Source organism: Aedes albopictus, chromosome 2 (assembly GCF_035046485.1).
Source record: "Aedes albopictus strain Foshan chromosome 2, AalbF5, whole genome shotgun sequence".
NCBI classification, from domain to species: Eukaryota; Metazoa; Arthropoda; class Insecta; order Diptera; family Culicidae; genus Aedes; species Aedes albopictus.
In genome coordinates, this window is record NC_085137.1 from 289,823,677 (window position 1) to 289,846,559 (window position 22,883).

General features: G+C 45.3%; 1 protein-coding gene across 2 annotated transcripts in view; it reads left to right on the forward strand.

The window, feature by feature from the left end:
* LOC109410267 (tyrosine-protein kinase receptor torso) overlaps positions 1-22,883 on the forward strand; it is a 174,679-nt gene that overhangs the window by 117,843 nt on the left and 33,953 nt on the right. For both annotated transcript variants that reach the window (XM_062852053.1, XM_062852054.1), the window contains 5 exons: positions 8,837-9,074; positions 21,686-21,765; positions 21,867-22,029; positions 22,099-22,280; positions 22,334-22,469. In XM_062852053.1, coding sequence (XP_062708037.1) covers positions 8,837-9,074; positions 21,686-21,765; positions 21,867-22,029; positions 22,099-22,280; positions 22,334-22,469 — 799 coding nt within the window. The remainder of the gene's footprint in view (positions 1-8,836; positions 9,075-21,685; positions 21,766-21,866; positions 22,030-22,098; positions 22,281-22,333; positions 22,470-22,883) is intronic.

Here is a 22,883-nt window from a genome sequence, read left to right on the forward strand (position 1 = left end):
GCTAAAAAGTCAACACTTACATACGATGAACATCCACGTGCTTACACATACTATTTCACGTCTGGTTCGCATGTCAGTGCATTCGTCAGCATAAAATAAACGACGGAGCATGCTGGTCCACCCACTCCACTGCGATGCCATCACGAATGGTGGAAACCGAAAAAATGAACCAGCTTATGGTGAAACGTTATGAGAAACATTCCACCAGGTCTGTGTTGCTATGTTCGAGTTATACAATTTTAATTAACAAAAAAAAGCAAAGTAGGTAACTCCTCTATTGAAGAAAAATATAACTGGATTTAAAACTTTATTGACATCCTAGAACATCCTGAATACCAACTAGCTTCTCACTCTCACTCATGAATCCTGACCATCCCTGGGGATACATAAGACCAACGTAAAAGATCTCCATCGTCATATTCCTATCGTCTTCATTGATTTCCTTGTTCAGGCTTTGTCGCCACGAGCCCCTGGATCTGCCTCTGTCGCGATGTCCTGCCGAATTCCAATCCAGCGCAAGCTTGAAGAGTTCTAGCAGTGTGTTGCCGACCCACGTCCTTGTACGTTCTCTCTCGAATTTATGTTGATATCGGTTTCTGATGACATCGCCGATGGAGCTCAGTATCCAGTTGTGAGGCCACCAGGCTCGAATTATGAACCGAGGTTTATGAAAACCTGTAGCTTCTGTGTGGTCTGCGCTCAAGGAGAATACATTTTACTAAGGTGGCGCAGATAAACATTGCAAACCACTGGTTGTCTCTTCCATTCTTCTGGTGTTCTTATGGAACTGAAATAGTGACGTCACTATTTTAGTTGCATAATAACACCAGAAGAGTGGAAGAGACAACCAGTGGTTTGCAATGTTTATCTGCGCCACCTTAGTAAAATGAGAGAGACGAACCAGCCAAGGGATGAAAGTCTCTCTAATAAAGACAAATCAATCAATCAACCTTAGTAAAATGTATTCTCCTTGGTCTGCGCTGACACACACCACGTTTCGCTGGCATACAACAGCACAGATGTTTGGTGCGTTGACTGTTCTGTTTGGATCTCCATATATGTATTTCGTAAACTCCCAAATACATTGCTGCAAAACGGTGAGTCGTTAAGGAGAGCGTTCAACATAGCTCTGGTCCTCACAAGTTGCTACCGCATACTTCCAGGGTCAAGCGATGACAAAGACCGCCAGCTAAGAGATGTGTGCTTAGCTGGTAGTGCAGCCTGGGTACTGTTGTCTTTCTGACCAAGGTGGTAGCCCCATCAGCGTGGTCGATTGTGCGATATTTGCCAGAAAACCATTCGCCAGAATGCCATTGGCCAGAAAGACATTTGCCAGAAAATACCATTTCCCAGAAAACCGTTTGCCAGAAAGAACCATTTCCCAGAAAACCATTTGCCAGAATGTACCATTCCCCAGAAAGTACCATTTCCCAGAAATTTTCCATAGTTCTCAATCCAGAAGTGTTCCCAATCTAATGATAATTTAAAAAAATCTTATTGAAAAATAAATCGTGTTTTTTATTTGTTTGGGATCGATTAGCCCACATCCACAATAGCGATTGCAAAAATGTAAAATTTAATTTTTGTTCAGATTTATTATATGCGAAAGTTAAACAAATTACCGAAACTGATGTAAGAGCAAACAAGAAATGATTTTAGAGTAACTTTTAAAGAAAATCCTATAGTTTGAAGAAGGGCAAACCACTGTGAAACATAAAAATGATGTGAACTTAAACCTTTCAAACTTCACAATACATTAAATCTTCGATGTTATTCAAATATTTATTGCGCACAACAGCTTATTTTTTCAATTAGAACATTTTCACAAATTCGTCTTGTGGATAAGTTGATCATGATGTGGATCCAATTGATCAAATATTATTTTGACGGAATTTGATCAATACTCATCAAAGATTTTCCTTTCTTTAACACATAGGATGTTCTTCCCAGCTTTTACTGATATGGAATTGTTGGCTTTACTTATATTTTTCAAAGATTCCCTGCTTTCAATTGAAAATAATTTTGAGGCTTTTTTTTTTGACAATAACAATAACATGATCTCTTCAAATAATAATTTTTGTGCCAAACAGCAAAATAATCTGGAATTGTTGATCACACACCTAAATCAATCGAATATGTACCATAAACAAAAACCTATTGGAAGCAACGAGTAAAATACTTACTTACCTTACCGGTCAGGCTAAGGCCGGGGTGGCCTCTGCTGTACATAGTAGCCGCCTCCATTCCACTCGGTCCATGGCTGTTTGCCTCCAGTTCCGCACTCTGCGTAGGGTCCGCAGATCGTCCTCCACTTGGTCGACCCACCTAGCTCGCTGCGCTCCACGTCTTCTTGTACCGGTCGGATGACTCTCGAGAACCATTTTAGTCGGGTTGCTATCCGACATCCTGATGACGTGACCCGCCCACCGTAGCCTCCCGATTTTTGCGGTATGGACGATGGTTGGTTCTCTCAGCAGCTGATGCAGCTCGTGGTTCATTCGCCTTCTCCAAGTCCCGTCTTCCATCTGCACTCCGCCGTAGATGGTAGGCAACACTTTCCGTTCGAAAACTCCAAGGGCGCATTGGTCCTCTGCACGTAGGGTCCATGTTTCGTGCCCATAGAGGACGACCGGTCTAATCAACGTTTTGTAGATGGTTAACTTCGTGTTACGGCGAACTTTATTCGATCGTAGAGTTCTGCGGAGTCCAAAGTAGGCACGATTTCCTGCCACAATGCGCCTCTGAATTTCTCTGCTGGTGTCGTTGTCATCGGTCACCAGTGAGCCCAAGTACACGAATTCTTCAACCGCCTCGATTTCATCACCGTCGATATGAATTCGGGATGGCGGGCGCGGTGATTCCTCCCTGGAGCCCTTTGCCATCATGTACTTTGTCTTCGACACATTAATAACTAATCCGATTCGCCTGGCTTCACTCTTTAGTCGGATGTACGTTTCCGCCATCGTCTCAAATTTACGAGCAATAATATCAATATCATCGGCGAAACCAAGCAGCTGAACGGACCTCGTGAAAATCGTGGTTCAGTCAATAGGCCTTGACGGCGCCGCAGTGCTGCCGCCTGGCGGGATTCGTATGGCAAACGTGAGAAAAAACGAGACCAAACACTTTTGTTTATACTTATTCACATACACGATGACAGATACAAATGGGATTTCCCATTGGAGTGAGTGCATTTTTGTTGCCGTCAGAGCCAATCGAAAGCTTTTTAATAGTCAATGAATACCAAACAGATTGTCTCTTGAAATTCGTTGACCTGCTCCAAGATTATACGGAGCATGACAATATGGTCCACACAAGATCTTCCGGCACGTAATTTTGCCTGCTGCCGCCGGAGAGTCGCGTCTAGCTTCTCCTGTATCCGATTTAGGATAACTTCACACAGAATTTTGAGAACAATACACACTAACATGATTGCCCACTCCTTGGGAGCCCTCACTAAGCCGACCAGCATCCAGTCTGCCGAAAAAAATGGCGGTGTCCCACATAGTACAGAATAGTTGATGCAACATTTGAGCGGATAGCATGGGGTCAGCTTTGAGCATCTATGCTAATATGTGAAGAATCCCTCGAAACTTTGGTACTATCATATTCGAAAAAAATCTACTTCAGCAGCTACTTTCGCCCAAATAGGTAGCGTAGCGGTCAGGCTAAGGCAGGGGTGGCCTCTTCTGTACATAGTAGCCGCCTCCATTCCACTCGGTCCATGGCTGTTTGTCTCCAGTTCCGCACTCTGCGTAGGGTCCGCAGATCGTCCTCCACTTGGTCGACCCACCTAGCTCGCTGCGCTCCACGTCTTCTTGTACCGGTCGGATGACTCTCGAGAACCATTTTAGTCGGGTTGCTATCCGACATCCTGATGACGTGACCCGCCCACCGTAGCCTCCCGATTTTCGCGGTATGGACGATGGTTGGTTCTCTCAGCAGCTGATGCAGCTCGTGGTTCATTCGCCTTCTCCAAGTCCCGTCTTCCATCTGCACTCCGCCGTAGATGGTACACAACACCTTCCGTTCAAAAACTCCAAGGGCGCGTTGGTCCTCTGCACGTAGGGTCCATGATTCGTGCCCATAGAGGACGACCGGTCTAATCAGCGTTTTGTAGATGGTTAACTTCGTGTTACGGCGAACTTTATTCGATCGTAGAGTTCTGCGGAGTCCAAAGTAAGAACGATTTCCTGCCACAATGCGCCTCTGAATTTCTCTGCTGGTGTCGTTGTCGGCGGTCACCAGTGAGCCCAAGTACACGAATTCTTCAACCGCCTCGATTTCATCACCGTCGATATGAATTCGAGGTGGCGGGCGCGGTGATTCCTCCCTGGAGCCCTTTGCCATCATGTACTTTGTCTTCGACACATTAATGACTAATCCGATTCGCCTGGCTTCACTCTTTAGTCGGATGTACGTTTCCGCCATCGTCTCAAATTTACGAGCAATAATATCAATATCATCGGCGAAACCAAGCAGCTGAACGGACTTCGTGAAAATCGTCCCACTCGTGTTTATCCCCGCTCTCCTTATTACACCCTCCAAAGCAATGTTGAACAGCAAGCACGAAAGACCATCACCTTGCCATAACCCTCTGCGAGATTCGAAGGGACTCGAGACTGTCCCTGATACTCGAACTACGCATCACTCGATCCATCGTCGCCTTGATCAACCGTATCAGTTTATCCGGGAATCCGTATTCGTGCATAATCTGCCATAGCTGTTCTCGATCGATTGTATCATACGCCGATTTGAAATCGATGAACAAGTGATGTGTGGGCACGTTGTATTCGCGGCATTTCTGCAACACCTGGCGGATGGCGAACATCTGGTCCGTTGCAGCGCGTTCACCCATAAATCCAGCCTGATATTGCCCCACGAACTCTCTTGCAATCGGTGATAGACGGCGGCATAGAATTTGAGAGAGTATCTTGTAGGCAGCGCTCAGTAGTGTGATCGCGCGGTAGTTCCCACAATCCAACTTGTCGCCCTTTTTGTAGATGGGACACACGATACCTTCCATCCATTCCTCCGGTAATACTTCCTCCTCCCACATCTTGGTAATGACCCAGTGTAGTGCTCTCACCAGTGCTTCTCCACCGTATTTTAGAAGCTCGCTTGGTAGTTGATCTGCTCCAGCGGCTTTGTTGTTTTTCAACCGGCCAACCTCCTCCTCAATCTCTTGAAGGTCAGGGGCCGGAAGTCTTTCGTCCTGTGCACATACTCCTAGATCTGTTACCATGCCACCTTCGGTACTTGCAACGTCGCCATTGAGGTGCTCATCGTAATGCTGCCGCCACCTCACGCTCGCTCGTGAGAATATTCCCGTAATTATCTCGGCACATGTCGGCTTGTGGCACGAAGCCTCTGCGCGAGCGGTTCAGCTTCTCGTAGAACTTTCGTGTTTCCTTAGCGCGGTACAGCTCTTCCATCGCTTCGCGATCTCGTTCTTCCTGCTGGCGCTTCTTCATCCGGAAGACTGAGTTCTACCTGTTCCGCGCCTGTTTGTAACGTGCCTCATTCGCTCTCGTACGGTGTTGCAGCATTCTCGCCCATGCTGCATTCTTCTCGTTTATCAACTGTTCACATTCGCCGTCGTACCAGTCGTTTCTGTGATTCGGAGTCGCGAAGCCTAGTGCTGTAGCCGAGGTACTACCTATGGCGGATCGGATGTCCCTCCAGCCATCTTCAAGTGTAGCTGCGCCAAGCTGCTCTTCCGTTGGTAGGGCCACTGCTAACTGCTGCGCGTAGTCTTGAGCCACTTCTACGTTACGAAGTTGCTCGATGTTGAGCCGCGGCGTTCGACTTCGCCGCGTGGTGATAACTGTCGAAAGTTTTGAGCGCCTGCATACAGCCACTAAGTAGTGATCCGAATCTATATTCGCACTGCGGTATGTGCGGACGTTGGTGTAGTGGGTTATAATAAATAGCGAAGTATTTTGGAAAAATATAAATAATGTATATTCTAAAGAGTATTTTAATCATGATTTATTAATGTCATGCAATTCCTCTTTGACCGTTCACAAATGTTGAGCAAAATAATGCCGATATCTCTACGCGTATCATTGTTCGTGGACCGGGAGGGGAAATTCTACTTCACACGCTAGCGAGGCGTGGCAAACAGGTACGAAAATGTATTTGTCCGTTTCGTCATTCGCTAGTATAAAACTAGCACGATGCGGAGGGCACGAGTCATTCGATTGGCGAAATTCGGCACGCGAGCATCGGTCGAGAGGAACCGAACAGCAGCAGCAAGCGAGTGGTCCGGCTGCGCATCCAACAACGTGCCCGGTGTCGAGCTGGCATTGTGTAGCTATAAGACAGGCACACCAGCGAAGGGAGGCTCATTCAGTCGGCGACATTCAGCGAGCGCGGATCGGCAGCAGAAAGCAGCGACAGCAACACAAGCGTGAGCGGAACACCATCGGAACGAGCGTGTGGTCTCGTAAGCGTAGCAGCCAGCATACCGTGTAGTCGGTCACCGAGGCGAGCATTCTACTCGCACGTTTGCTGGCGGTGGTGAGACACCAGAACACCGATTCGAGCGAAAGGCCTCGATAGTTTAACAGTGCTCACTCATCGGGTTCCTGGTCGCACCCTTCGACGTCGAGCCATGTTGAATTACGACAGTTGGTTATATCTGAGAAGAATTTACCGTCGATTTGGTTTTCTGTTTGATGGTCGGGTGATCTCCAGGTGGCTTTGTGGATATCTTTGCGGGGGAAGCACCTTCTTCGGACTACCATACCACGGGAGGCTGCAAAGTTAACGCATCGCTGGCCGTTATCATTCGATACGGCGTGCAGGCTGTTTCGCCCGATTACCGGTCTGTATATTTCCTCCCTTCCTACCTGCGCGTTCATGTCGCCGACAACGATTTTCACGTCACGCGGCGAGCAACCATCGTATGTTTGCTCTACCTGCGCGTAGAACGCTTCTTTCTCGTCATCGGGTCTCCCTTCGTGTGGGCAGTGGACGTTGATGATGCTGTAGTTGAAGAAACGGCCCTTAACTCTCAACATGCACATCCTTGGGTTGATCGGCTGCCACCCGATCACACGTTGTCGCATCTTGCCCAACACTATAAATCCTGTTCCCAGTTCATTGGTGGTGCCACAGCTTTGGTAGAAGGTAGCCGCTCGATGCCCGCTTTTCCACACTTTCTGTCCAGTCCAACAAAGTTCCTGCAACGCCACGATGTCGAAGTTGCGGGGATGTAGTTCGTCGTAGATTATCCTGTCACATCCTGCGAAACCTAGTGACTTGCAATTCCATGTTCCAAGTTTCCAATCGTAGTCCTTATTTCGTCGCGTGGGTCTTTGCCGATTGTATCGAGTCGTATTTTCTCCTATGTTATTCGCAATGGGGATTTTTACGGATGGCTTATTGGGCCTACGCCAACACTCCTGTCTCGCCGGAGGGCCATCGTGCCAGTTCTGTTTAACGTCCCAACCAACACTGGGACGACCACGCTGATGGGGCTACCACCTTGGATCTAGCTGGGCGTGGTGCAGCGTTTCTTACTCAGCCGCTGGATGCCAGAACAGACGCTGTTTGAGCCGCACCTCCTTGGTGAACAGACACTCGGATCGTACCTCCTCAATCTAGCTGAAGTCAGAAGGACAACAGTGCCCAGGCTGCACTACCAGCTAAGCACACAACTCTTAGCTGGCGGTCTTTGTCCTCGCTTGACCCGTGGAAGCATGAGGTAGGAACTTGTGAGGACCAGAGCTATATTGGACGCTCTCTTTATCGACCCACCGTTTTGCAGCATATTCGCCCAAATAGGCCTACTTTCAATTTTCCATCACATTATTGCTCATTGATATTTCCTGAAGCAAGGTCCCCACCCGTCGAGGTGATGTATTAAGGCGAAACTGGAAGCATTTCCTCACTTTTTGGTTTTTGATTTTTTATTAAATAACGAAGCAATATTTTCAAAATCGGTTTTCGTGCACATGTAGAGTATGGATCAAGGTATCTTCTGAATTTTTTTTGTAGTGGAAAATATTTTTCGTTTTTGCAGAAACCATTTTTGAACAAAATTTCACATAAAAATGGTTTCTGCAAAAATGGAAAACATTTTCCACCTCAAAAAAATTCAGAAGATACCTTGATCCATACTCTACATGTGTACGAAAACCGATTTTGAAAATATTGCTTCGTTATTTGATAAAAAATCAAAAACCGAACAAATGAGAAAATCCTTCCAGTTTCGCCTTAAATGCACTTGGTTATTGCACTGCGATTGAAGTTTGATTGTCACTTGCAGCCCTGGAAAATGGTCGCCAAAATTGGATTTCACAAGAAATGGGCAATAATGCTTTGTGGATCATTCACCTATTTCGTAGTTTTATGGAGGAATTTGCGAAATTTCACGAAAAGGTGAGACCAATGGATAGTTCGCTATGGATCCAAATTGCTTTGTTCGTGAATTTCCGTTTTACTGGAATACTGGAATAGTGAATTTACCATTGATTACAATTTTTAAGTGCAGATGTGTATATGTTTTTTTCAGGGCCAGTTTCATGCTGACACATTTGGAAACTATCTCATACCGAATCATCGCAATAATACCAAGTTACTCATTTAGGTTATTTCCAATATTGAATCTCCTTGTGAGCATTGGAATCCAGCACTGCAAATGATTATAATAGATGCGGTATGTTATCTTTCGCGCCAGATTCATCAATGTAACTAGCTAATCCTAAATCCTTTCCAAGCGTGTTTATCGATATCAAAGTGTCCATTGCAGATATCAATTTCAGCGATATAGGCTTTCGGAATTCCATTCACTCATCTAGTCTTTGTTTTATGTCCGTTTCGATTACAGAGCAGTGCATCGGTCGTGAAAATAGAAAATCTCACCCCGAACAAGCGGTACAACATCACAGCGACGGTGCTAACCTCTGACCGCCAATATGTTTATGTGGGAGAGCGACCGCAGTTTAGAACGTTATCGGACGATTACACCCCAGGAAATATAACCAAAATTGACGTCATTGATTTTCACACGAACTACGAGAACAGCGCGCTGTTGGACGCATTGGTTACATGGCAACCGGCTCCAGGTAAGTCTTTAATGGACGGATGAGCAGTAATCTGTATTCTTTTATGTTATTGTCAACATTTGCAATTGGATTAATATAAACTACATTAACACCTATGATTGCACATTGAAAATTATTTATTCATACCATAAATTTTATACCAAACTCCATTTTTTTTTCTCACGGAAGACAACAATTCCATGCATAACTACCATGTGCATCAGCACACGTGTACAGTGCTTGTAATTCAATATGAAATTAGAATAATTCTAGTTGATATTTAAATATATTTGCATATGTATGTATTCACACGAATTTCAATCGAAACTAACGATTCATAGAACTTAATTGATCGACAAAAACTTTCAATGCTAGGTGTACAAAACATCAACTATGTACATGGGCTTTGTGGCTGTGCGTTTAGCGGTGTCATTTATTCATATCGTAAACCTTCAAGTGTGGGTTCGATTCTCGCTGTAGTCGATGATATTTCTTCAAGTATAATTATTATGCTATCATGGTTGCAAAGCCGAATAAAACGAATGAAGAGCAAAGGTTAACGAACCAAATTATGTTCGCGCAACGGATAGGACCTATAGTATACGTTGGGTGATGTTTACTATGTTTACTGAGGGTCTGTTAAAACAGATAATTCAGGTGAGGTTACCAAACATTCATTGGTTTCTTGACAATTTTTTTTAAATTTTTTGCTGATTTTTGGTATTGTGGTTTTTTTTTCTAAAATTCTTATTTGCGTGTAATCAAATTGAAAATGTAAATTGCAAGCACAACTTAAGCTCATTTTTTTCCAGAACATAAGTTGTTACCGGTCCCGTCGAGATGGGCACCCTATCCGAAACGGTTCAACCACTGCAGTGACAAGCCGTCACTCTTGATAGGTTATAAAAGAGAGGAGATGAAAACAAAACGTGAACTATATACACCGAACGTGGAATTTGCTACTCATGCTACATTTCATTATTGTCAATAATTATATCTTAAAATTATTGGTTTGTGCTTAAGACTAGTGTTTTTATCCAGCTTATGAACTAGTAAAGGTAACTATATTAAATTACATGCAAAACTTACACACTAAATGCTAAAATATATCTACCAAACTTAGGCACTAAAACTAACCTAAGAACAAGTTGGACAGTGATATAGAAGGGTCCAGAATTGTATAGGACACTGAAAAGTAAGATTACTTTGTATGATTATGTAAACCCTGAACTAAAACTTACTACAATTACAGTTTTGAAGCGGTAATAAATCAGCTGCAAAAATCAGTGGTCGCCCTTTCTTTCCTGTCGCAACACTTCTTCAAAATTTTCATCCGAGATGAGTCATCATCCCGCCACTAGCAACAAGTATGGATGCGGTGGATGTGACCGGCCGGACGAAGCGGACAACCTGGTCCAATGCGACGTCTGTGATGCGTGGTGGCACTTCAGTTGTGCCGGCGTTACGGGATCAATTACCGATCGTTCGTGGATGTGCACCCGCTGTAAACGCACCTCCCGCGCTTCCTCCAGAGCCAGTGTCACGAGTCGATCGTCTTCGCAACTAGCGGAGAGTATGGCACGTCTGCGCGAACGCCAAGAGCTGCAGAAACGGCGCACAGAGGTTGAGCTGGAAAAGAAATTCCTCGAGGAGCAACGAGAATTGCTGGAAGCTTCGATTGCCGCCGAAGTAGAGAGAAGAAGCCAGGTGAGTCGAACGGATAGCCGAAGGAGAGTCCAAGATTGGATCGAGAGCAGCGCGGACCAGACAACGAGCGCGGCTGAGGGAAATCGCCAGCCAGCAGCTTCAGTGGTTCAGCAGCAAGACACTCATCCACGTCAGGGGAACTCGGATGCCGCGGCGGCAGATAATTTGGACATTCAACTGCACAGCTCCCCTCTTCGCGATCGGACAATCCCTGCTTTCGAAGCCACGGGAGACTTTAGCGATCTTCAACCACTGCCGGAGGTAATCAGTCAACACAATGCCAAGGATCTAATCCGTGAATTACGTGTGAGACTGGAGCGCTGCTTAATGCAGTCGGAGCCAACATCGCCTCAATTGGCGGATCTGCAGCAACAGCTGCAGCTGTGCAGAGAAGAGATAGAAGGAATGCATTCTACTGTGTACCGTTTAACGACGGTGTCGATGCCAGCGGCCCAAACAGACAACATAGGAACAACGGTAAGCAGTAAAGACGAGCTCGTACAACCGGTAGCCAAACCGCTAGGTGCTATCCCAAAGCACCGAACGAACGAGTTCCTTCAAGGTAAGTGTCATGCCTCCGAAAACCAAACCGAAAGAATACACGAAAACAATCTCTCTCAACTGAAGTCATATCCAACCATGCAAAATCCCCCTCATGAGCAGCAGCGTATAACCCACGCGCGCTCTAATGCAATAAATAACGAGCAACCGACTGTTACCCAACACACTCCTTTCCCCCCTGCAATAACCCAAGTACCACACCTACGACAGTATGCTTTCGGGTACCAACCCCCAGTGCAACAAGAGTTAGTGCTTCCGCCCCTAGTGCAGCAGCCAACAGTGCAGCAATCAGCTATGCAGCAGCCTCCAGTGCAGCAGCATGCAGAGAGTCAGCATCCAGTGCAGCAGCCACCAGTACAGGAGCCGTTGTTGCAGTCACGTACGGGGCAGCAATCCGCGATGCAGGAGCCACCGGTGCAGCAGTACATAGAGCAACAGCCTCCAGTGCAGCAGCCGCCGTTAGTGCAGCAGCTCTCTGTGCAGCAGTCAATGATGCAGCAGCCGTTGGTGCAGCAGGTAGATCGTCAATCTCAAGTGCAGCAGTATGCAGCGCAACAGCTTCCAGTACAGCAGCCTTCGGAGCGGCAACCCGCGATGCAGCAGCCGTCAGTGCAGCAGCTAATCGAGTGTCAGCGTCCAGTGCAGCAGCAGGAGCCTTTGGTGCAGCCGCGTATAGTGCAGCAGTCTCAAGTGCAGCAGTATGCAGCGCAACAGCTTCCAGTGCAGCAGCCTTCGGAGCGGCAACCCGCGATGCAGCAGCCGTCAGTGCAGCAGCTAATCGAGTGTCAGCGTCCAGTGCAGCAGCAGGAGCCTTTGGTGCAGCCGCGTATAGTGCAGCAGTCTCGAATGCAGCAGTATCCAGCGCAACCGTTTCCAGTGCAGCAGCCTTCGGAGCGGCAATCCACGATGCAGCAGCCGTCAGTGCAGCAGCATATCGAATGTCCGCGTCCAGTGCAGCAGCCTTTGGTGCAGCCGCGTATAGTACAGCAGCCTCAAGTTCGTCAGTATCAAGTCCCTCAGTATTCAGAGCAGCAGCCTTCGGTGCAGCAGTCTGCGATGCAGCAGCCGTCAGTGCAGGAGCTTGTAGAACGTCATCATCCAGTGCCACAGCCATCAGTGCAGCGAGGTCAAATCCAACAGCCAATGCAGCTGGCTTCAGCGCAGCCACCGTCAATGCAGCAGCCGCTGATGCAGCCATCTTCACTTCAACAGCAGTCAGGGCGTTGGCCGTCCGTGCAGGCACGTCCGATGCAACAGCATCCAGTCCAGCAGTATGCAGAGCAGCCAAATCTGCTGCCACAATTTCCAATGTGGGCATCACCGGTACAACAGCTTTCAACGCAGCAGCCTTTGAGGCAGCAACATCCTGTCGGTACTCCGCCAATATCATCTGAAGGTGCGTCGCCAGACGTGAACGGGCAGGAGAGGAGAGTAGACGAACTGCCAACGCCGCAACAGCTAACCTCTCGTCAATCTTTAGCACGAGATCTGCCTACGTTTTCTGGGGATCCAGCCGAATGGCCGATATTTATCTCCAACTTCGAGTACACGACAAGAACATGCGGGTACACAAACGGAGAAAACATGGTGCGCCTACAAAGATGCTTGCGAGGACGTGCATTAGAAAGTGTGCGCAGTCGCTTAGTCTTTCCAGCTGCCGTACCTCAAGTGATAGAGACGTTGCGGATGAGATATGGTCGTCCGGAGTTGCTTATCAACGTTTTGTTGCAGAAGGTGAAAGCTATGCCCAGTATTCGGGGAGACAAGTTGGAAGCCCTCATTGAGTTCGGGATGGCGGTTCAAGAATTGTGTGACCACATCGAAGCGGCGGATGAAAGAGCGCATTTGTCGAACCCCACTCTTCTGCAGGAACTCATTGGAAAGTTGCCCTCAGATCAGAAGCTGATGTGGGCAGGTTTCAAGCGCGGCCGTCCGGGGGTGGATCTAAAGACATTCAGCGAGTATATGGTCGGCGTAATGCAAGATGCTTCAAGTGTGGTGCTCTACGAACAGGATTCACGGAAGATCGGGACCAGAGAGAAGACGAAAGGGTTCATCAACTCGCACGTTACCAGGCCAGACGAAACACTCTCTTCGACGACGTCGCAGCAAAAGCCGAGCGGGTGCCTTCATTGCGATAAAGAAGGCCATAAGCTTCGAGAATGCCAAGCATTCAGGGCACTTTCCGTCGACGATCGCTGGCGACGTATTCGGGCACTGAACGTGTGTCAAATATGTTTGTACAGCCACGGAAAAAGATCCTGTCGGATAAACAACCGGTGCAATGTGAATGAGTGTCAATTCAAACATCATCCACTGCTGCATGGAAAATCTACGACTCCGACAACACAAGCAGGCAGTACTCACACTCACCAGTTACTAGATTCAGGTATCCTATTCCGGATCATACCAGTCACGCTTCATGGGAAGTCTGGCAAAATTGACACCTTTGCCTTTCTGGATGAGGGCTCTTCATCAACGTTGGTCGAACGTAATCTGGTAGCGCAGCTTGGCTTGACTGGGGATCCGCAACCAATCTGCCTCAAATGGACCGGAAACACGTCGCGGGAAGAGAAGGACTCTCAGCTAGTATCGATCACCATTTCTGGACCAGGGCAGAAGCGACATTGCAAGCTGGTGAACGCTCATACCGTGAGGAACTTAAATCTACCAACGCAAACATTCGAGCTAGAAGAGGCGGCGAAAAAGTTCGCTTATTTGAAGCAACTGCCGATTCAAAGCTACCGCAATGCAAGACCGGAAATTTTGATCGGAGTGGACAACATAAAACTTGCTGTGCCGCTGAAGATAAATGAAGGCGATGGATCCGGACCAATCGCCGTTAAAACACGACTGGGGTGGTGCGTCTATGGGCGACAAAGTTCTCGAAGCAACGAAGGATTCAGCTTCCATATTTGCGGATGTACGAGAGACGATGAGCTACATGATACCGTGAAGCAGTTTTTTGCGGTGGAAGAGAATGGAGTGAAGCATCTAGAAACTACGCTCAGTCCGGAAGAAAGGCGAGCTCAGAAATTGCTGGAGACAACGACTAAACGAGTTGGTAGCCACTTCGAAACAGGCCTACTGTGGAAGGATGATGAGATCGAACTACCGGACAGCTACGGCATGGCGTTGCGAAGACATCAGTGCCTTCAACGGAGGATGGAGCGTCAGCCAGTTCTGAAAGAGAACATAAGTCGACAAATACAGGAATACATCGACAAAGGCTATGCTCATCGGGCAACTTCGACAGATCTGGAGACTGCGGACGCCAGGAGGATTTGGTTTCTACCGTTAGGAGCCGTAACGAATCCAAATAAACCTGGGAAGGTGCGTCTTATATGGGACGCGGCTGCAAAAGTTTCTGGTGTATCGCTGAACAGTGTCTTGTTGAATGGTCCGGACCAGCTAACATTGTTACCGGCTGTACTGTTTCGCTTTCGGCTGTATTCCGTCGCTGTTAGCGGAGATATAGAACAAATGTTCCATCAAGTGGGCATTCGACCTGAGGATAGAAACTCTCTGCGCTTCCTGTGGAGTGAAACTTCCGATGGACCAGTGGAGATTTACCTTATGGACGTCGCTACGTTCGGCGCAACGTGCTCGCCTGCATCAGCACAGTACGTGAAAAATCTCAATGCCATGGAACACCAGCAGCAATACCCAAGAGCCGTGGAAGGAATATTGAAGAGCCATTATGTCGCCGACTATCTCGACAGCTTTGGCAGCGAAAGCGAAGCTGAAAAGGTTTCAACAGAGGTGCGACTGGTACATCGTAACGGCGGTTTTCATCTTCGTAACTGGAGGTCTAACAGCAAAAGGGTCATGGCAGGACTCGGAGAAATAGCCAAGGAAGACAGTAAGAAGCTGTATCTAGAATCAGACGAACAAGTCGAACGCGTGCTCGGGATGCTTTGGTCTGCAAGTACGGACGAGTTGAGCTTCTCCACCTACATGAGAGAGGACGTCAGGCAGCTCTTGGATAGCGGTATTCGTCCGACAAAACGGCAAGTGCTCCGATGCGTCATGTCACTGTTCGACCCTCTGGGACTTTTGGCATTCTTCGTTATTCACGGGAAGGTGCTTATTCAGGACTTGTGGCGAGCGGGGACAGAATGGGATGAAGCAGTAGGTGATGCAGTATTTGAACACTGGAATCGCTGGACGAAGATGATTGAGTTCGTGGCATCCGTAAGGATACCCAGATGCTATTTCCTACGAGCAACAGAGCAAACATACAAAGATGCCCAAATTCACATTTTTGTGGACGCCAGCGAGATAGCGTACTCGTGTGCAGCTTACATTCGAACGGCTGTTGGAGATGGATCGTTCACCTGCGTTTTGGTTTCCGGCAAATCCAAGGTTGCTCCGCTCAAACCTATGTCTATTCCGAGATTAGAGCTACAAGGGTGTGTCCTTGGTGCACGTTTGCTCAAATTCGTCCAGGATAATCACCCTATCATATTCTCCAAGCGGTTCCTCTGGACGGATTCCACAACAGCGAGATCATGGATCAGCTCAGATCCAAGGTGCTACAAACCTTTCGTAGCTCATAGAGTTGGGGAAATTTTGGAGACTACGAACGTCAACGAATGGCAGTGGGTTCCGTCCAAGCTCAACCCAGCAGATGAGGCAACCAAGTGGGGTCGTGGACCTTACTTCAGTCCGGAAAGCCAATGGTTCAATGGGCCAGAATTTCTGCGGCATTCAGAAGAATCGTGGCCTAAAAGAGACAATCCCATCGAGTCTACAACCGAAGACATCAGACCGTCAGTAATGTTCCATTTCGTATTCGTGACGACACTGGACTTTGAACGCTTTTCATCATGGAATCGGATGCTGCGCACCGCAGCCTACGTTTTACGTTTCATCTGCAACATTGCTAAGCCAACACAAAAGCTTCGTGGCTCGCTTTCACAAGCTGAGTTGCTCAGTGCAGAACGGACGATTTTGAAACACGTACAGCGTGAAAGTTACCCAGACGAGATTGCTACCCTGGAGAAGAATAAATCCGAATCAACGGAACTACCTCTAGATCGGAAAAGTAACTTGGTCAAGTTGATGCCCGCTCTTGACGAATTCGGATTGTTGCGGCAGCGAAGCCGTATTGTTGCTGCGGAGAACGTGACCTACGATGCCCGGTTTCCCATAATTCTGCCATCGAAACACCATGCTGTCAACCTTTTGGTAGAAGACTATCATCGCCGCTATCGGCATGGTAACAACGAAACCATCGTCAACGAGCTTCGTCAACGCTACGCCATTTCAAACTTGCGTAGAATCGTGAAGAAGGTCGCATTTAGATGTCAGCTGTGCAAAATTCGCAAGACACGCCCGTGCAATCCACCGATGGCGGCACTTCCTCCAGCACGCCTGGCGATGAATGTCCGCCCGTTCAGCTATGTTGGTCTGGATTATTTTGGGCCACTTCTAACTGAAGTAGGACGTTCCAACGTGAAGAGGTGGATTGCCCTCTTTACGTGTCTCACGGTACGAGCCGTACACCTTGAGATAGCGTCGGTCGCCGAGGATCGCCGATAGAAATCTTTAGCGACAACGGAACAAACTTTCAGGGGGCGGAACGCATATTACGAGAGCAGATCGACAAGGAATTGTCCACGACATTCACCAACGCGTACACGAGGTGGAGCTTCATTCCTCCTGGAGCTCCACATATGGGGGGTGCTTGGGAAAGGTTGGTACGGTCTGTCAAGGTAGCCATGAATGATGCATATTCAGAGGGGAAATTAACCGATGAGGAACTGCAAACGCTGGTTGTTGAAGTAGAGAGTATTGTAAATTCTAGGCCTCTGACATACTTGCCCTTGGACTCTGAGGAGTCTGAAGCTTTGACACCCAATCACTTCCTTCTGGGTACCTCTAGTGGAGCCAAACAGGGTGGTGTCAGCATTGAGGAATCGCAGAAATATCTTCGCGATACGTGGGGAACAATCCAATGTCAACTCGACAAGTTTTGGCAGCGTTTCCTTGTAGAGTATCTTCCAGTTATCAGGAGACAACCGAAATGGTTTGACGAAACCAGACCCTTGAAGGTGGGTGACCTTGTTTTGGTCGCGGACGGGGCTAGGCGTAGTGAGTGGCCACGAGGCAAGGTTAGGCAGATCTTCAAAGGATCTGATGGCCGAGTGCGCCAAGCGACCGTACAAACTCAACATGGAATCTAAAGACGACCGACAAATAGGCTGGCAGTGCTCGACGTACATGGGCAAGGTGCTGCCCCTGAAGGGGAGCACCGGGGGGAGACTGTTACCGGTCCCGTCGAGATGGGCACCCTATCCGAAACGGTTCAACCACTGCAGTGACAAGCCGTCACTGTTGATAGGTTATAAAAGAGAGGAGATGAAAACAAAACGTGAACTATATACACCGAACGTGGAATTTGCTACTCATGCTACATTTCATTATTGTCAATAATTATATCTTAAAATTATTGGTTTGTGCTTAAGACTAGTGTTTTTATCCAGCTTATGAACTAGTAAAGGTAACTATATTAAATTACATGCAAAACTTACACACTAAATGCTAAAATATATCTACCAAACTTAGGCACTAAAACTAACCTAAGAACAAGTTGGACAGTGATATAGAAGGGTCCAGAATTGTATAGGACACTGAAAAGTAAGATTACTTTGTATGATTATGTAAACCCTGAACTAAAACTTACTACAATTACAGTTTTGAAGCGGTAATAAATCAGCTGCAAAAATCAGTGGTCGCCCTTTCTTTCCTGTCGCAACATAAGTTAAATCTAAAATTTTAACAGATTGTAAGCCTTCTGATTTCAGAACGCAGACATATTCAATATATCCAGGCTTTGACTTATAAAACAAAGTTTGAATAGTATTAAAGAAAACTCCAATTTCTAGAAATAACTTTGCAGATTCTTCAAGAGGCTATTTGTAAATTAGAAAACGGCCATCAATTTTTTTTTGCATAAATTAATTTAAACATTTATTACAAAATGTCGCCAAAGCCTTCGCGACCCACCAGAAATCAGCCCGCGACCCACCAGTGGGTCGTGACCCATAGTTTGAGAAACGCTGGACTAGTGTTCTCGAAATCCCTCAAACATTGATTTGAGCTTAACCAACTCTGTCTGCAATCTGCAATATTGGTAAGTCATGCCGATTTACTTTCTGGCTATGTCACGGTCGCCATGTACTTCACTTAGGGACCTTTGCACAGTGTTTTATTTCGTCGATTTCGTGCGCTTTTTCAATAACTTGTCGATTTTTGCGATGTAGTTTCTTCGGAGAAGTTTCTATATAAGACGGAGTGCATCTTTTGACATGACCCGGGCAGAGGTCAAGTACTGACGATCAAAGCGTGCTATTGGTTTGATTGATATAAGAAGTAAAAGTGCTGAACATAATAGCAAAACATGTTCCTAGGACGTCTGACCAATAGCAAAATTTGCTATTTGAAGATCAACCGAATAGCTCGCTGCTATAGGTTAGATCTCAAAAGAGCTAAATTTGTTATGATGATGTTGGTCGAGGAGTAAATTTTAGCTATTATTTCCAGTACTTTTACCTCTTATATCAAACAAACCGACTTTTTGATCTCCATATCAAAATATGCTTTTATTGAGTTTTTTTTTTCTTTTGCTCGGGGAGTAGTTGGATGATCAATCTCGCTTGAAGTGAGATGAAATAATATCTAAAAGCTGTACGAAGTGCTATTTTGAACATTTTTTTCAAAGACGACACAGTTCTATGTCTAATACTTTACGAGATATATTGCATTGCTCATGCATAATCCATAGAAATTATAAATTTGATCATAACTTTTGAACAACATTTTACGCGTCTTCTAAAAAGTTATTTGACTTATGAAAATACATGTTTCGGCGCAAATAGCGAAAAAAACGCTGTTCGGCAGTTCAAAATTAATGATTTTTAACCAGATATCAAAAGTGTCGACGACAAACAGTTGATCTGAATCTGACTACGTCCAGATGCTCCGGAATCGGTTCCAGTAGAGATCCAAAGGGGGCACATTCAGATTTTTTTTGCAGCACCACTGTACGATAGCTTAAAATTCATATTTTTTTCAGTCTGAAGTGAATAGGCACTACAATGTTCCGATGACCAACAATAGATCTTGTCATTTCCGGATACTCCGGAATCGGTTTCAATAGCGACCCAAAGGGGACATTTCCAGCAATCTCCGAAGCAAAAGTGGGTATTGCCTGAACATACGTAAAATATAACCGATGTCCGATAAGACATCGTAAGCTGTCGGAAACACCGGATAAAATCATTTAACGATCTCTGAAATGATGCAAACAAAAAGCGTGTTGGTCATCGACATAGCGTCCACGACTTTTGCATGGAAAATCATGAATATCATTTATGAAAATGCTTCTTTCTATTCATGATTCTGGTCAACCATGCGAAATAACAAATCTCGATGTACACACTACTGCAAATGATATCAACCGCCTTGTGCGTGAATGCCTTGCAATCGATGATTCTTACAAAATAAGTGTCAGGAAGCTAGTTTTAAAACAAAAGGACCTACATGGTCCAGAGGTGTGAAGTTCAGGGAGTTCGTTAATAAAAGTTTTGTGTGGAAAGCATGTATTGGTTAAGATGATTGTTTGTGGCCAGATATAGGAAGACTATGTGTGTTTGTGATTGATAATTATTTCGCGTTATTTCTAGCCATGGTGTATAACGTTTTATTCTGTAAGTCAAACTTTTGTCTGTAAACATTTAGATAATGAAAACTTATGAGATCGAAAAGATCAGTTGAAAGAAACCAATAAATAAATAAATGAATAAATAAATAGGTAAATAAAAAAACTCGTTCATGATATTATGAATTATAACTATGATATTATGACTTTGCAGACAACATAAGAACATGATTTTTTTTATTCATGATGAGGGGAATGGATTTTTCCGTGTTTATTGATGATATTTTTAGAACTAAGAATTTACGAAAAGCTATCAATAAGCTTAAAATAAAACCGATCTTCACAGTGAACCACGCATTTTACATCTACTTGTAAATCTAGTCTAGTCTAGTCTAGTCTAGTCTACACATACACAGCCATTCATTGAAAGAATCCTGGAGAATGATGGAATCGACTAGTTCCATAATTCTTCTTGTCATTATTAATGATTGCAGTACATTGGAGATGCATTACAAGCATTAAAGCGGCCAGGCCTACTGTGCAGCGTTTTTAATACAACAATAAAGACAATGAGTGGGGACATCTCGTACCAACCGCTCAGTTTATGAAAAAGCAAAATTAAAATATGGTAAGATTCGGTGGGGGTGACGATGCTAAGAAGGTTAATGTCACCCCTTGGTCCTTCCGGGGATGGAACACAGGTATTTAATCCATGTCCTGGCCCTTATGCCTAGGCTTAAGCGCCTTTACTCGCTCTCTGAAAATAAGCTAAAAAGTTATGATCCCATGACCTCTCAATGTTGGCCCATCTTAAAAATGTAAATTTATTTTACGATTATGAATCTCCAAACTGATGAAAGCAATCAAATAGGAAAGATCTCACCGGTTTTACTGGTAAAAGTCCTGAAGTTGAAGCAGTTTTCCGTCAATCTTGATGCGCTCGATCCAATCAGCAAAGTCATAACTTCCGGAATTTCTCCCAGATGTGCATGCACACTTCAAATAACAATATCACAATTCCTTTGCCCAACACATTTTTCCCGCACTGTGTTTCCCTTCTTCGTCACAAAGCCGCACAACTTCTAAAAATTTGGTTCACTACCTTGGTATAGAGTTTTAACAGCTTTTTTCATTAATTTTTACGTCGTCGTCGATTTGCATGCTGATTGTGACCGGCTCGCGTTCCATGCATCCAAAATCGTCATACTCACGAAGGTTGCTCTAAATCGCACGATTGTAAATTATTCTCACTGTTTAAATCTACTCGCGGTGCAAAATTTTAAAAACGAATTATATCCACGGATTGCGTAACACTGTTTAATTCGAATGGAAAAACTCCATTTTTTCGGCCGAATCTAAAACCGAACGAGAGCGAAAAAAATTGACAGCAAACCTAAAACTAGACCGCCCACGCGCGTAGTCTACTGCGATCCGCATTTTACATCTACTTGTAAATCTACCATAAACTACCTTATCGTAACCTGTAAACCTCCTATACACTAAGGGAACGTCCATAAATTACGTCACGCAAAAATTGACCATTTTCAACCCCCCCTCCCCCCTATGTCACACTTTTTGTATGGGACCTCTGAAATTTTTATATAAGTCGTCACACTTTGCTGAACCCCCCTCCCCCTCAAAGCGTGACGTAATTTATGGACGTTCCCTAACTCCATTATCTCTCAAATTTAATTCACAGACAAAACTTGCCACTACGAGATACTGTACCATGCAAGCCACTCGCAGGATTATCATTCAAAGGCTGTAAATGTTCAAAAGGTAGTTTTCAGCGGATAACCATATATCACAGTCCATTGGAATGACAAACTATACTTTTGAAACAAATTTTTCAATTTGTCCTGTGTCCTTTTCGTCCACAGGAATTGTACAAGCACACGATAACGGCTTTGGAGCTCAGTTCAGAATACTATTTAGGAATCCGAGCAAAAAATATCCAAAATTCTTCCAGAGAAAGTGAACTCAAGTGGCATACATTTCACACGCCCAGTTGTGTGGATTGGCACAACAGTAGCGTTATATGCGGTAAATCACAGAAAATACAAAAAAAGTATTTTGTCTCAATTAACCTAACTTTGCATTGCTCCTAAACAGCACCGGAGAGCGTATCCAACGTTCAAGTGAGCACGGTGTACCTTTCGGGGGACAACTATCAGTTCAACATCACCTGGGACAAACCGCGTTTCGTTCCGGATTACTACATCGTGAGGATATATGATCTCTATCTTGAGACAGACGATGACGCCACCAATTCCCTTACGCGTAATGTTAGTGGGGTAAGTATCTGACCGTAAATTTGTTTCCGTAAATTATCAAACAAACTCCACAGGATGCCAATAACTTATTGATTGAATCTCTTACAATTCACGGAGCACGATATGAGGTTTTCATCTCTGCCTATGCCAACAATCGGACTGCTCATTCATCGAATATCAACGATGCGCCTATCTGGCGTAGCCCAACGGGTATGTATTGAAGCTACCGATATTTCAGATATGATTATTTCAAAAATAAGAACATTGTGGTTGTGCCGTTAGAGATGCCATTTTTCACTTTAGTTCAACTTTAATTGCACATACAAGGTAAAACATGCTTAAAATACTCCGTATTTATGCATACAATACCTACTATGTATTTCAACAGCGTGATTACTTGGATAGAGTACCGTAAACCGTGGTCAGATTGATCTACAGATCAAAATTGATAACACGTTTTTCAGTTAGATTAAGTTTGCAGTATACTTTCAAATATCGTACTGTTGGAATAAGACACTAAACGATATTTATTGAAAGTAGGCTTTTCTAACCGAAAAAAGTCTGATCAATTTCGACCCGGAGATCAATTTGATCCCGGTTTACGGATTCTCAAGGTGTATATTA